The sequence below is a fragment of the Embiotoca jacksoni genome, unplaced genomic scaffold, assembly GCF_022577435.1.
Source record: "Embiotoca jacksoni isolate LCO1_2020_lvr unplaced genomic scaffold, fEmbJac1.0.p SCAF_12, whole genome shotgun sequence".
In the NCBI taxonomy this organism is placed as follows: domain Eukaryota; kingdom Metazoa; phylum Chordata; class Actinopteri; family Embiotocidae; genus Embiotoca; species Embiotoca jacksoni.
This window is the reverse complement of record NW_027185252.1, coordinates 952683-969445: the sequence shown is the minus strand read 5'-3', so window position 1 is coordinate 969445 and position 16763 is coordinate 952683. Positions and strand designations below refer to the sequence as shown.

The window sequence follows — 16763 nt, the reverse complement described above, 5'->3', positions numbered from 1 at the left end:
TGTCCTTTAAAAGCTGTAAGCCGTGTTATTGAAGACTGTCCTCACAAAATATCTGAGAAGAAGCACCAGTCTCATGTATACTTACGCTGTGTTCCAGATGTTGTACTTGTGTACTAACACTCAGTATTTTGAGGGCATAAGTGTGTTCAAGTACCCGGATTGATGCACTCAAAACGCCCCAAAAAAGAAAACTTTGGACGCCTTCCATCCTAAACGGACGCCATTTTGGCTGCGTACAGGAAGGGGGCGGGGCCACCGAGGTCAAGAATTTTCCAATTAAGGCTGTCTCCAGAAGCTGCTGCTGTTCTTCAACACCAAACAAAGAGCTTTTTTTCTTTTTCACTAACTGCTGCTGGACAGAAGAATCAGTATTTATTGAGCGTTAAACAGAGGCCACAAAAACAAAGGTTGAATTCTACGTTTGATATCGTAAGTTTGCGGCTTTGACCGACGGCGTGGTTCCCTCCGCCCACACGAGGCATCGGAGCCTCGCTGTGTCACGACTTCCTCTCTCGTGACGCTTCATTGATTCCCAGGTCAGGTGGCGGCCGCGGAGCATCGCCTCCGACAACTCGTAGGCGCTCCTCGTTCTGCCCGAGGACATTTCATTCACATCATCCGTCCTCCCCCTCGTATCCCGGCGCGCGACCGACTGATCTCCCGCCGTGAGCTTCACCACACGCCGAACAATCCAGCGACGCGTCTGAACAACGGTGCGTCGCCAGCGTGGATCGCGCCGCCGCCGCCAGCCGAGGTGACTCGCGTCGCCCTCGACTCGGACGGTCGGCCCGACGCTTAAAGCGATCGCACGTTTTATGCTTTTCCCTTTTGTAGCTCGTGGATTTGAAAGGCGCAAATACAATGTGAAATACAAGGGACTGTACTTCTGGTGGAAATTGGACTTGCATGATTACTGCGATGTTATTGTCTGCGGAGCACACAAACCTGCCGAGCATGAAATCAGATCCCATAAAGATAGCGTGAATTAAATTTGTCTTCAGATTTAAATCTCTAAATCTCTCTCTGTGTGTGTGTGTGTGAATATGGGGTGTGATGTGATTGCATAAGCTGCAGATATGCTGATTGTGATTGTGCCTCGCAGCATTGCGGGGACCCGTCTCGGTTCAGGGCGGGGTTGAGTGTTTGTTTTTTCAAATGTGAAATGCGGCCAAGACCACTGCTGCGGATGGGAGGGGTGGGGGTGAGGGGTGAGGGGTGGGGGGGGGGGGCACGTCAATGAGATGAAAGCGCTAAAGAAAGAGATTGAGGTGAAGCCGAAGAGGGAGACAGAGACAACACTATTAAAAGAGAATACGTTTGGCGTCGGGTCTGTGAGCTCCTGAATATTGTATTGTACTGCGAGAGTTCTTAGTGCCAATCAGCAACCTTCCTTTTTCAACAACAAAAGCCGCGTCGACGACGAAAAAAAGCAGTCTGAACTGAATTTCTTCTCCCAATGAATAGATTTGACATACTGTATGCGAGGGCGACGACAAAAAGCCTTTGTGTCTCTCGACAGATTCGACGGGAAACCCTAAATAAATCTGCGATCTCAGACAAATCCCGCCACCGAGCGCGGTGACAGGCGCGGTGTCGGAGAAACCCAACGCACATCGGTGAGTCCCGTATAACCTCTGCCGATTCTCTGCCCGGTCTCCAAGATTTTACACAGTTTATAATCTTTAACTCCATTTGAACATTTTAACCTTTTGTGAGCCGGGATGTGGTTTAAAATCGTCAACATGTCCCGTCTTGAATTTTAAAGCTCCAAACATAATGCTTTGACTGCGGCGGTGACACCGAACATGGAAACATGACAACGTATAAAAGTCAATTTGGGGGACAAACCTCTCTTTTTTTGCGAAGTATGCTGCTTTTCATACTCGTGCACCTGTACCCAGCTGGTGTTTGGTGTGTTGTACTACAGTATTTACTTTGAAATAGTTGAGCTGGGTCTCACTACAGTCAAGACCCAAAGTCATGCTGATTAGACATTTTAGTCTGCGTCCTCATAGATGTAGATGCAGTTTCGGCCGGTTTTGATGCATAAAGTTGCCCCAGTAGTTTGAAAATGAATCCGAGGTCTGTGTCCAAGTAGTCTGGACCAACCAAGTTCATAAAAAACTGAACAAAACACATTTTGTTCTGAAATTATTGGTCAATATTTATACATTTTTTTTAACAAAACCACAACATTAGTTCTCTGTTTTTACTTTATGTAACTTTATAGACGTCTTAAACAATTTAAGACACGTTTTTATGGCAGCATCTTTCTATTGGAAACATTTCTCCAGAATATTTATCACAGTTTAGTAGTTTTGTGGGTTTGAATGTGTGGCTGCACAGCATGAGTTTGTAAGTGTTCAACCAGTTCTGTCTAAATTATTTAACACTAACAAATGTAGAAAAACTTGCTGACTCAAACTTAAATGTGAGAATGTGCTGCGTATTGGAAACAACACATTTTAAAGCTTTTTTCTCCAAACTTTATGTTGGCATTTTGATATTCTATAAATTACTTGATTAAATATAAACTATTAATAAACTAATCTGTAATGAAGATAATCATTATGTGCTGCCCCTTTATACAGCATGTTTTTTTTTTTTTCCCTTATTCCTCTTGAATTTATCTATTAAATACTTCATGTAACCCTATCTGGCATTTATGTCTGTATCACATTTCATCATTCATCATTCATCTATTATTCAGTATTGTTTGGGCAGTTTATTTTTCTTTTTGAACAGAAATGTGTCCAGAATTGTTTAAGTTACTGGACATGGGAGCGCTTGTTATCGTTCGGGAGACGAATCCGTCTCCGTCTCGCCGTTCTGTTTGCGCAGCCGTCGGAGTCACGACACTCCTTCGGTCCTCCGAGAGACCCTGAGACAGTGTGATAGCGCTCCTCGGAAGACGTGTCCACTTTTCATCCAGCCTCTCTCCTCCTCGCGCCGTGCCCTTCCCGCCGTCTCCGTGGAGACCAGCAGCATGCCAGAGGTCCTTGGCAGCGTTCGTCTGCCCTGCTGCTGAACCTTTTTTTCGCTGGCACAATTCAAAACCTCGGTCCATCGGAGGCCCGGGACACTTAGTGTAAGGAGATGAGTTGGACGGAGAACTGTGGGCTGGGGAGAAGGGATGAGGTCTGACGCTTGGACAAGATGCGTGTTGAGGAAAGGATGGCATGGAGGAGGTTCGCGGGAGACAGATGGGGGGGGGGGGGGGTGTGTGTCTGGGGGGGACATTTTGAAGAGGGAGCAGAGGGGTGAGGGGGGATTGTCAACACTGAGGCGAGCTCATGAGCACGAGACACGGACGTAACCCGGGAAATTAGGACTTGTTTAACTGCGAGCAAAGGAGTCAAGCAGAGAGATGCTGTGACAAGATCATCTGAAGGAGGGGAGGGGGGGGGGGGGGGGGGGGGGGGGGAGGTCGCAATCTGACCCGCTTCTTCTTCAGCTTTTTATTATTTGTTTTTGCACTTACCCACTTTTGAAGCAGTTGAATAAAATGGTGGAGAAAAAGAAAAAGAAAAAAGAAGGTTGTTACTTGAAAAAAGAAATTCAAAGGCTGCATGATATTGTGTTTTTGCGACAGAGAATAGAGAACAAGGATTTGTAAAAAAAAGAAAAAAAAAGAAAAGAAAATTAGTGAGGTATTTGAAAAACGAAAAGAGAATGACCTGAAAGTAGGGCGATCGATTCCTTCTACTAGTAAGTGAACTGAGGAGAGAGATTTGGGGTAGAGGTAGAGAAAGTAGGAAAGAATAGATGAATGAGATCAGAAAGGAGTGGGAGCTAAAGCTGATACCAACGATGTGTTGTTCAGCCCGAATGCCAAAAAGTAAAAAAAAAGAAAAAGAAAAAGGCTTTAACTCCCGTTTCTTTACTTTATTTCCCAAGTTCCTCATTGCACAGTAATAACTTGGAAACGTTCACACAATTTATATGGAAATCCACCTGAAAGAGTCCAAGCGATTAGTGGACAAATAATTGGTAACCGAGTTAGGCGAGGAAAACCAATTTGGTGTTCTGGTTAAGTTGTGGTTTACGTTTTTTTTCTTCTCCTCAGCTTGATGTTGAAACTCAATTGTCTTCACCCCTGGAGTTACACAGGTGCAGTGTTCAGGTGCCACAACTTGGTTTTGTAAAACACAAGAAAAAACAAAGAGTTCAGAAAGTTGTGTTGAGTTTCCAAACAACTGTTAAAAAAAAGTTGGGACGCTGCGTAAAATGTTAATGAAACAGAAATGAAACAGATCAAATTGAAAATCGACCAAAGACAGAAACAGTGGTAAACATTTTTTTCAAACGTGTTGCTGGAGTCAAATTAAAAATAAAACATTGTCATAAAACAATAGAAATTGATCAGTTTCAACGTTTGATAGGTTGTCTTTGTTCTATTTATGAGATCTACAATTCATCACATCCCGTTTTTAATTACATTTAACAGTGAGTCACAACTTTCTTTGGAACCGAGTTGTATTTCAGCGAATATTTATTTGTTTTTTTCTTCATAATTATACATTTAATCCTCGATATAGTGTACGTGTTTTGTTTTTTTAACAGATGCTTACTTGTGGACAAACTTTACATTTTGTCATGTTCATCTGCTCAATGTGCTCCAAGAAGACGACTTGGTTTCACGCTTTTTAACTGGAAATAATTCAAAGGGCGTCAGCTCAATTAAACGTAGTCACATATCAGTTCTTTCCAAAAATAAAATCATACTTGCTTACAGTGGCTGTTAATTCATGCAACACACATTTGTGTGGTAATCCAACTATGTCTTTGAAGTCCAGTAACACCGATAACCTTTTGTCTTATCTGTCTTCATTATGATTAACAGATACAGAAGCTAAACGATCGACAGCTGCTTCTGTCTTGACATTTGACAAATTGCCGAAGTGATTAGGACGGCAACACTTGCTGGATTCCAATACATTCAGGTCAGTAGGTTGGTGTACAAGCAAAGCGACGGGTGTCACTTCAGTGAGCGCCACTGTTGTTCCAACAAGGACAATTACCCTAATACTCGCTTGAAATTAAAAACCTCATTACAGAGACTTAATTAATGATCTGGAAAGTAAAGGGTATTAACAAATAGCGGGCGATAACACTGCGGTTGCATTTGCCACATCTAATCTGCATGTTTCATTTATGGCACCATTCTCCTTCGCAATCAAGTGTAAAAAATTCCCTTCTCATAATGGGACATTTTAATTCTAATATCAGCACAGAGAAGGGTTTTTTTTTGACATTAGACAAATACAAAGAACAAAAATCCTGAAGGCACATCACTGTCTTTCAGAGTAAATGGTGCTATTACAGCATTCAGCTTTTTTCCACAGATAAGCTTTTGTACTGGCACAACATTAGCACCCCAAAGACAAGTTTTTTCTATTTTTGTATTTTTGTATTATAAGAGGACCAGAGAAATTAATATGGCATCGACAGTGAGTGGTAAGGACAGAAGTTAGGGCAATTTGTGTTCCTCCTTCAGCTCTGTGACTTTGAGAAAACCGTGTGTTTGGGAGATAAAGAAACGAAAGTGACGTCGCTGTGAGTGGGAGAGGATATTTGAAAAAGCACTGAACGGAGGAGAAAATGAAAAGGTAATAAGAGGGAGGGTTATGAGTTTGTTTTTGTTTTTTTAAAGAAAAACTGCAAACAGAGGAAAGAGCAGCTTAGATTTCAACCCATAATTTATTGTCACCTAAACAGGACAGAAAAGCCGACCGAAGATTGTTTGCATTATCAGATGAAGGTCTTAAAGTTCTTGTAGTATTTTTCAGTATATTTGACTTTCTTGCTTTGTTGTTAAGGTGAGAAACTCAGTTGAACAGATTGTCTGAATTTGTTAAGGAATACTAATTTTTCTTCTGTTCACGGCGCGTATCGAAGCCCGTAACAGCACCGGCTTTTCATTTCGAGTGCCAGAGTCCTGCTGGTTTTCTAATCAGGGACTGACACTCACCTGGGATTCAAGGTGAATGCAATTAGTGTAACGACAATTACCTAGCTGGTAGGATCAAAAACCCGCTCTAGTCTGGCCTGCCACTGATCGGGTCTCTGTATTTTGTACAAATACACACAAAAGGCCATTTCATTTCGGAGCACAAATCAAATTTAAAGTCCTGATGTACAGTGATTAAGAGCAAAAAAATCAACAAAAAAACAACCCATGACTGCTTTGTTGTTCCAATGGCTAATAGCACGTTGGTATTTGTGCAGATTTCTATTCATACGATGTGACCGAGTGCTTCGATGTTAGCTGTCAGGCAATTATTATATAGAAAATGAGTCCGTCTCATTTGTACGGCCGAGCTGAGGAGTTGGCAGCCAACATGTACAATGAATGTCAATGTATTTTGGTTTATAAAAGATACTCTGCAAAGTAAACACTCCCTCAGTTGAACCTCATCAGAATGATCTAAGAACTAATGGTGCCGTTATACAACAATAGATTTTGCGTGACTCTTACTTGGGTCTGACAGGATGGAGTCCGTCTTGGGCAGAAACTGGTCGCAGCGGATTCCTTGGTAGCCTTCTCGACACCTGATGAGGGAAAAAAGAAAAGAAAAGAGGAAATAAATAATGAGTCATTGAGGCAGGTGGATCTGCAGGGGAACAAAATGCCACCGCAACTGATGTAAATGCGAGAGCTGCGCACGAGCTGCCTCCTCATGTTTCAAGACAAACGGAGGAAAAGCTCGGCCCTCCTGGAAATGAATTGCACAAAAGTGCAACGTAAGGCAAGCTGACAGGAAGGAATGAATACTGCGGTGATCTTTCGGGGTAGGAGACTGCGCTAGGACGGAAGTTTCTTCAAGAAAACATTTGTCTTTTGGAGCCGAAGTAACACTCGGGTTCTGCGGTACAAAAGGAGTATCCCATCCCCATTAATAAAGACAGACTATAACCTTTCTCTGTGTGTGGCTAAATGAGGAACACACCATATAATAAATACAAAAATGCAGAATTTGCACCTTTTAAAAAAAGCAAAGCGCGAGAACTGGGATGCCAACGATGTTAAATACGCTGTGAAAAATATTTTTCTTACGCTTAACCCCTTCAAGTGTGCTAAATTAACTGAAGACACTCCACGGTTTCTGAACAGTCCTCGGACTTTTAAGAAATTTAAACTGTTGAATTTTGATTGGCACATTAGTGAGAGTGCCAGTCAGGCAATGATCATTAAGCAGCTAATGAATTCTGAAAATGTGCTGCGGCTGCCCTTCAGAAAGTGCCCTCGGAAAAAGCAGATCCTTTGCGAGGATGTATCTTTAATTAATTTCAGCTCAATAAATATATTCTTATCAACATATGGAAGTGTGAGCGTGTCTTACCACAGAGGATAACATGCGGGTGGATAGTGTAAAGCCTAATTGGCTGCCTCGGTTGGTTTGGATATCAATCTTTGCCTCGGGCCATTTGTACCTTCCTCGATGCTCAGCTTTTTCGTGTCCCTCTTGAGGGAAATGCAAGTCTCATATATGCAAATGAAATATCAACTTCAACAAGAGAAGTAGTTTGCGATACCTCTTTAGATGTGACCCCACCGTAAACGCCATCATTCAATCACTCCCTCAACGAGCCTCTTCCACGACACGTCTCAGTTCTTCACTTCAAACCTGCATCCCAAATTCATCACCCTGTTTACCCCCCGTTTACCCCCCGTGGGTTTGTTTCTCTGACACTCCTCACTACTGGAATCAATCTGTATCCGGTCTGACAAGTTGACAGCGGAGCAAAAACACAACAACAACAACAACAACAAAACGTATCCGAGTGGCCCCCGCTGCTGGAACCTTCCAGAACATCCACGCCCACCTCCACCACATGGGTTTTTGCTCCTTCTCTGCTTTTTGTAAGTGATTTTCACTTTTTAAATCAGCTACAGTATTCAAATCTTGAATTGTTTTTTCGAAATGGAGTTAAAGTGCTCAGGGTAGAGCTGTGACCCAGCGCGATACTGCACTCACATTCACACTTTGAGTGTATTGTCAAGTGACAATTTCTGGTCTGCATACTAAAAAAGGCTTGATTTTTGGAGGAGCTATTCCCAGCTGTAAGGTATTAGAAGAGATTGTGGAGGTGCGACACATTCAGAAATATCTTTGAAAATAAAACCTGAGAAGTATTTGCTCTTTAGAAAAAGACATTTTTTTCTCTTTGCAAATATTAACTGGCTGTACTGGATCACATTTGGACACAGGCTCGCATGAAAATAATACAAAAATCGATTTCCTGTAGCTTCCTCATGCTGCGTTCAAATGGCGTCGTATTCACCGCGTACACGAGAAGAGTCCGTATCAACGGCGCCCTCTTGTGGTATTCACGATGTCTGAAATCTAAATTTTCTACAAGCCTGGAGTTGTTCGAGTTGTGACGTGTTTGCTGACGTTTGGAAGTTGACTTTTTGTTGGATGTTCGGCCAATATATTGTAATTTTAGTCATGTAGAGTTTGTCTTCATAATTGAGATAATAGTATACGTGCGAGTAAATTGTTCTTCCCAACGGCCTCATCTTTTCCCTCGGTGCCTTTTGCATTTCCTGCTTTATGTTATCTCCCCCCTACTATCTACTAATGTGCAGCGATACTATCAATCGTTTTTATTTTCCTGAATGACATTTTGTCATGTCGTAGTAGGAAAAGCTCAGGTGTAAATAATACTCAAGTCAATTTCACGTTGCTTCTTCCAGTTTCAGGGTCCCGGTATTGTGCATGTTGGCTCAGTATACATGTCAATAATATTCTGCAGCTTTAGTTGCACCACTGATGCTAATTTAGCGGCACGCAGAAGTAAACTGACATTTATCACTGTCGTTTCCGAATGACAAATGTTGACAGGTTTTCTGTAAGAATGGTAAACGCTGGTTACCACAGTAACCGAAGGGTATAATTTATTCGTCAAATATGTAGTTTAACAAACAACTGTATGTTTCCCTCGCTGTGTGTACTGTATAATAGACTTCTTCTGGTCCCATTCATCACCCCGCTGACAGATGGTAACGATATCAACCATGCTGCCGAGGAGGCCTCAACACTCTCATCTTTTGTCAAGGTGTCAGCATTGCCGCCTCTCCTCCGAGTTTTTTGTTGTTGTCAGCCTTTAGTGTTGCAATGGGTGATGTGAAATATGTGTTGTGTGGGAGCAGGAGAACAAAACAAACACAAACAAACCCAGTCGCCTTGTTCAGAAGACACAATGTGAATCGCATTTTCAAAACTGGAGTAAAAAAGTGGGTTCAATGTTGCTTTCGCAGCGCGGATCAAGGCCGGACAAATCAGAAGGGAGGTCACTAACGACCTGGAACTGGAAATATGTTCATTTTAGAGAGCTATCGTTGAAAGAAAAGCCTTTCCTGCAGAAAATGCGTGTTGCTGCTGCAAGCTGCTAGAGCTTGGCTTAAAGCTGCTGAATGCACTGTTGCTGCTGCAGTTTGATTTCTGCTTTGCAGGTAGAAAAGGGGAAAACCTATGTAAGCAGTGTTGGCCCAAACTGGTATCGAACCAGCGAACCACGACAAAGAAGAACAGCGTTCACACTAATTAATGTAAAGGCAAACTGAACCAAACAACTCCAGACAGGGTGAAAGCCAGAGGAGTGAGGCTCACTGATTGCCACCATCTTACATGGCGGAGCCAGACCAGGTGAGCTGAATCCCTCTGATCACCTGACTCCGCCCACCAGCCGGCCCTCAGAGCGTCCAAATCAGCTGCTCCGATTCAGGATCAAAGTTCAACACGTCAACGGATCACTTCAAACTTTTTCTCTGTGCTAAATGTGCGGCCATTTAAACGCTTGTCTTTGCCACCGTGACCAAAGCTGACTAAACTTTGACACGCAGCAACCTTTTGTCTCGCCAAATGGAGGGGGAGGACAGTGATTAAAAGAACTCAGGCTTAACATGGTGTGTGTGTGTGTGTGTGTGTGTGTGTGTGTGTGTGTGTGTGTGTGTGTGTGTGTGTGTCATGCTCATTAGGGGGAACGGTGGAAGTGAAAGGGAGCGTGCAGTAGTGCCTGGCAAAAAAAACAGAGGCAACAGAGAACACAATACACACACACACACACACACACACACACACACACACAGTTATGCACGGCTGCACAGACACAGCCTCCATGATGTTTGGCCGTGAGCGCCGCAAAAACCTGCTGTAACATCTTTCTCTATCACGTCTGGCACCGTGCAGCCTATGAAGTTATTGTATCCCACCAAACTCTGCCTTTTTTTTTGTTGTTGTTTGCCTGCGATGTTCCCAGCAGAGATGAAAACACATCAGAGTGCAGCTTCACGAAGCTCAGAGGAGTAAATCTAGGAACGTGTGAGAGACTGTTGGAGGCTACTGAAGAGGTGCATGCCTTCTAATTAGCACCACAGTCATTAATTAAAAGAAAACAGGAAGAGATTGCATGTTCATGCATGCGTGTGTGCGTGTGTGTGTGTGTGTGTGCGTGTGTGTGTGTGCGTGTGTGTTTGAACACGCACGAGTGTGAATCTCTCACAAACGTACAAAGCAACGTGCATGAAATTCAGGGTATAAATATAAACTTGCCGCCTGGGGGATGATGAATTTCTGAAAAATGTGAAAACACATGCGCTGGTGAACAAAGAGACACGTATATGCGTGAAGACACGCGCAGCACATACAGTATAAGCGGCTCAGAAGTTCTCAATGTATGCGGGAAAACACGTTCGTGCTACAGCTGAAGTTTCCTTTCATGGTTCATACAGCGTCAACAGATTCTGGGTCATCAGACTGAGACAAAAGTGAGGTAAATATACATCAACCCCGTTTTAATTCTGCAGAACGTGCTGTCAACCGAAGCACGGTCCGTCACTGAGAGTGTTTCACAACAGAAAGAACGTATTTCAACGGAAGCATTTATAGAACGAGGTTATGAAGAGGACAGATTTTGGAGGTACTTTTTTTTAGTGTCAGTCTCCTTTTCAGGACTGTAAAATGTTCTGCTTTGAAGCTGCTCGGCAACTACAGCAGTTGTGCCTTGCTCAAGGGCGCCTCAGGGATTTGAACTGTGAATTATGAATGCAGCAAGCTCCAACATTAAAAACACTTTTTGAAAAGTTGGTTTAAAACGTCTACACGTAGCTCACACGTCCGCGCTACATTTTGTATTAAATACATTTCTTCATATCTTCATCGTGCCTTAAAAAAAATTAATAATAATAATAAAAAAAGACCGACGTGAGATAAGAAGAAGAAGAACACGGAGTCTGAATGTTCCCGCCGACGAGGCGCCGTGCTCCGGAGAGGCCGAGCAGGCGGCGTCATTCACAGAATTTCTTCAATGCGGAGAAACAAGATAGATTCTTCAAATGTTCTTCTCTGTGACTTGATTGTTATAGCGCTCATCCTGGGGTGCTGCCAGACAGGAAACATTCATCACGTCCAACTAGCCCCACCCTCCTCCCCCCTCTCAGATACTAAAGATGTGACAGAAACAAAATAATGTACCAATTCAGTGTCAGACATCGAATGAAACATTAGAGATCCAAACAACTGCTTCTCTCTCCTTGGCGGGGCGGCCATTTAGACCAATTTAATACAGTGCAACCCCACAGTTGTGTGAGGCTCAACGGTCTATTAAAAGAAAATATACCGCAGTGCATCGGTCAGACCGTGACAGGCCGGTTCAATGATTTTCACATTGTGGGCCATTTTCCCGGCATGAAATTCATTTTTGAGCAAAATGGCCGACACACTTCCAGTAAACTGGCCAACAAATAACGATAAATAGTTGGAGGAAAAGGGCTGTTCCTGTCACGGCTGGAGCTTTACCTTAAAACAACGTGCTCGGGGAGGATTTCAGAAGGTAACTAGAATGAATGACTCCCACCAACCAGTTGAGTTGCAGTTTACATCCATGTCTGTCGAGACTCGTATAGTATAACTATAAAGAATCCTGTGTCCTACGTGTTCAAATGGTTGTCCAATAAAACTGATTCTGACGGAAGATAAAGTTGAAGCCACGACAGCAGACGATGCTTCAAATGTGCTAATTTACACCCGGCAGCAAAGAAGACCGACACAATCCCCCGAGATTGGACTCGCACCAATATATGAAATATGGCCCACCTCTCTGCTTCTGTTCCTGAGTTACGGCGTTGAATAATGGCCACAAACGTTTTGACCTTTTCAGACATTTTTAGCCTTTTATTTCATCGTATTAAGACACTCGTCTGAAATGTTGTCATAATTATCAAACAAATTCTTGGGTTATGGCTGCAAAGATGTTGCGGGAGGTCACAGAGGCCTTTTGACTTTTTGACAACCAAAATCTAATCAGTTCATTTTCGAGTCCGAGGGAACGTTTGTGAAGAAACTGAAGAAATTTCAAAGGCGTTCCTGAGATAGACAGATGGATGGAAGGACTGTGGAAAAAAATGATACCTGTCGCCCCTGGTGTCTCTAAAATAATAATAATAATAATAATAATAATAAAAAAGAAATCACAGATATAGCCAAGTCCTGAAAATTAAAAAAAGATCTGAAACGTATTGAAATTTTTTTTTTGACACGTTGCTTCTTTCAATTAAGCAGATAAGCAGAGATAGGTCGAGTCAGAGAGGGAGAAAACACTCAGTCAGACAAACGAGCAATTAACCAACGACAGAAAGTTCATTCAACGCAAATATTTCTTCATTCAATAATTACTTCAATCACAAAAGTGCTTTTGAAGTTCTGGAAGCGATAATTAAAGACAAAACATTTCACCCCCGTGTGCGACAGATATTCTTTCATTTTGTCGTTTGTATATTTAGGTTTAACGCCAGAATGTAGACGATTTAAAAAAAAACAACCAAAAAAACGGCTGGTTACCGTGGAAACGTTCGATCGTTTGATATATCAAAATCCTAATGCAATCCGATACATCTCGCCCGGCTTTAATAGCGACTTTCTGCTTGGTTTGTATAATCAGACCTGCAGACAACCAAAAATACAATTGACAGGCTGCAATTCAAAAGAGGCCTGAGATGATTACTTTTCTACTTTAATGACATTACATATCGCTCAGCCGTGTGCGTTTCCATTCAATTCCTCCCCAGCTCCTTGATGGGACAGAGAATTGAAATGAAAATCTGGCTTTGCTGGGCATCAGGGGAAGTCTTCTCTCTCATTCTTCAGTCGGGTTGATTGAAATGCATCTGGGGCGCCATGCCTCAGCCTGACAGTTTACGAGGCAGGCGGGGTGTGAAAAAACTGTGTATTGTACGTGTTGCGCCGCATGTATATGTGCGCACGCATGCGTGTATGTGTGTCTTTGTATTTCATTCATACCCAAAAGACTCTCGTGGGAAATTCTTCTGAATACGCATATTCATGCGTGTCCACTTTTTACTGTTATGAGTAAACGGGAGCGCAGATTTATGGGATCTCTAACAAGCTAAACCTTCTTATTCCCGTCTCCTTATGATGTCATCGGGACGCAGAGGCCGAGTAGAGCAGGTGTCCCGATCCCCGGCCGCTTCCTCCAGCTCTTCATGGGACAGGAGGGTTTATATAATTGATCCAGTGTAAACTGACTCCGCCCCCTTTGTCTGCTCCCAGTTGGAGGTGTATATGTAATACCTCCTTAAGGGAGGAGTCCTGCATTCACAATGGCATACTATTTCTTTCTACTTTTAGTATGTACTGCAGCTTAAAAAGTACGTACGGTTGCGTGTAGTGTGTACGCACTTCATCATAAAAATGCGCCTTGAACTTTGACCCTCTTCAGTAAAAATAAAAAACGTTTGGAACGAGTACACTTCCTTTTAACGCCTCTTTCTTCTTCTTCTTCTTCCCGTTGTGGGCGGAGCATCAGCGCCACCAACTCTCTCAGTGGCTCAGTCGATGTGACGTATCTTTCACCGCCGCCGAGGATTGTGGGTCAGAACAGCCAGAGTAGCACGCCAGCCTGCAGACTGCAAAATACGATGAGTTTGGACATCCTGGTACTTTTGGCGAACTACGTTTAACATACTATGTATTGGGACGTACTAAATAGTAAAGTTAGTGTGGATATAGATTTATTGTGAGCTCTCTCCTGATGTCTGACTTCCTCACTCCGTTCCTGAGCGTAAATCCGCAAACCCGACGAAGGAAACTCATTTTCCACCACCTGTGTCCACCATCTTGTTCTTCAGGTCTCTACGCAGCTCGTGACCTTCGGGTCGGCACGGGAACACGACATCAGCTCGTAGACCGAGCGCTTCCTGTTAAGGCTGAGCTCCCTCTTCACCACGGCAGCCCGGCGCGGCGTCGGCATCGAGTTTGGACTCAGTTAAAGACTAGTTGGATTATCTTCAAGCTCAAACTGGAAGTAAGATCAGCCCAGGAGCTGTGTGTTTTTTTTTTACTGTCATAAATCATGACCTTCTGAACGACTGAGGGAAAAGTGCTGCGGGGAATGAAAAAGGTAAGGGCAACTCGGAGGCCACGGCAGACCGACGACGGAGCATAAATATTACATGTCGTTCTTGAAAGCGTTGAAACAGGAGCTCCCCGAAGGCACAAGGCCAGTTTTTAAAGAATCATTTATATGCCTTTATTAGATAGTTGAAAGTGAGAGAGATGATAGGAAACAAGTGGAAACAGGGATGGAGAGTGCAGCAAAAGTACCCCCCGGCGGACTCGCTCCGGGGGGACCCGGTGCAGTGGGCGGAGCTAATAGCCCACTCTGCAGGCAACCAGCAGGATTTAGATATCTTATCAAACGTGAGTATTTCTTTGATTTAAGCTACTGCCTTTATGAAATCAGATCATTTTTTAAGAGACGTGTCCTGGTCCTGATGATTTTAACGGCTCGTCTTGTTACCTCGATACGATTCCCTGAGACGATTAAAGAAAAACAACCATTCGAGGAGGCCAGAGGACGATATTCGTCATCACTCACTCCCATGAAAAGTCTGTCAATATGTGGGCAGAACTTTGTCGATGCACGACTGATTTATTTTTGCCAATTCATGTCGTAAAAGATCATTTAGAGATCTTTAAAATACAGACTACACTCCAGTACAGTAGTAATAAATATTAAATATTAGTTAACCGGGAGTGTGACAAAAGGTCACTGTGGACTCGAAATTTAATCTAACATCAAATGACTTTTTGGGGCTCTCTGTCTAATAAACAGGAGGAAGGTATTTGCTACTCGGGATGCTCTTGTGTTTGGCGTAATTGTGGTCTCATCCAATTTCATATTCATTTCTGCAAATGGCCTCTGGAGTTATAATTACTAAATTAGCTTCTTGAGGAGGCCTAAAAATGTCCAAGGTGAAAAGGAGCATGTTCCTTTCGCAGGCAATTTAAAAGTTAGTGGAACTGGATCTGGGAGGCACCGTTTAGTTTGCCGTTAGCGGCCGAGGCACCTTTGGAAAGGGACGGCGTGACACTGAAACCGAATTTAATTTCAAAGCTTAGATCATAACCTAAATTTAGTCAAGTGTAAAAACGAGGAATCTGAACCCCCCAAAATGGATTCATTGTGATTCTTCTCCTCGTTTCCAGTTGCACATTTCCGGCTCTTTTCTCTCGGGGTGTTTTTTTTCAGTTGTTCGGTTCATCCAAGCGCCGAGCTCTTCTCCATCTTTTTAAATAAAACATGCCTCCCACTGAATGTTGCATACACGCCACGGCGTTTGAATAAGCACCCCCACCCTCACCCCCACCCTCCCTTTTTCCTTCCATCTCACCAGGAGTCCATGTGAAGAACCTCAACCTCACCTCCCTCTCACAAGCCTTTCAAACAGAGGCAGGAAGTCACTCAATAATTCAGAGCTCTGCCCGGTCACTGATCCCCAAATTAAAACAAAAAAACTCAGCACTTTCCCTGATGTAACTCATTCTTTATTCTGTCTCAAGCACTCATCTTTTACCTCGCTTCGCCCTCCTCTTCTTTACGTATTCTCCGCTCAATGTAAAACGAGGCCGACGGACCCTCATCGCAAAGGAAACACACTCAAAGACCGATAAAACGTCATGAAGTCATCCTTCCAGGTGAGATCAGTCAAAGAAATCTGACATTGAACTTTATACTGTCAAACCCTTGAAGTCTATTTCAAAAGGGAAAAAAAAAAAAAGAGTCTTAACGACTTCAACATTTACCAACTTTTCTGCTGTTTGTCGACGTGATTCAAACATTTACGCTTTCAATGAAACGTAGCTACATACACGGCTGAAGTTTGTTGCTGCTACAGGTGCTTTTAAGCGTCTTCATTTTCCCGAGTTGGCGGCTAAAAACAAGAGAAACAAAGAAACGTCTTGACGAACTTTTCTGACCGAACTTTCAACCGCTTTACGAGATGGTTTTTGAAGTGTTCTTTTTTTCTGCTGCAGGAACCAAAGAGCCGACGGCAAGGAACAAAAGACGTGTTGAATCCTCCTCCCCCTACTTCTTCAAACCCATCCTCCAGTTCAAGGGAAGTCACCTTATTACATTTTATATTGTAGGAGACTATCATGTCACTCTCCAGAAGCACATTCCTCCGTGGGTACTGCAGAGATCTCGATAGGGAGCCGAGGAATACCATTAACGGCGAGATAACAACCCGAATCTCAACCCTTATCTCCTTTTTCCACTCTGCCCTCTTCCCCTTCTCTTTGACTTCCTCGCTTTATAAATATTAACACTTTATCACTGAGACCACTTATCTGTGCGCATAATAATTCCCTCTAAGTCCCTCTGATTAGATATGAGATGGTTTGTTCTTTCTGTCGGCGGGGAAATATCTGTTATTAGCATCTGGGTTGTTAAAGAAG

At 43.2% G+C, this 16763-nt stretch overlaps 1 protein-coding gene across 1 annotated transcript in view; it reads right to left on the bottom strand.

The window, feature by feature from the left end:
• LOC138195083 (pro-neuregulin-3, membrane-bound isoform) overlaps nucleotides 1-16763 on the bottom strand; it is a 311951-nt gene that overhangs the window by 55711 nt on the left and 239477 nt on the right. The window contains 1 exon segment of the mRNA XM_069144146.1: nucleotides 6479-6552. Within this exon segment, the coding sequence (XP_069000247.1) occupies nucleotides 6479-6552 (74 nt within the window).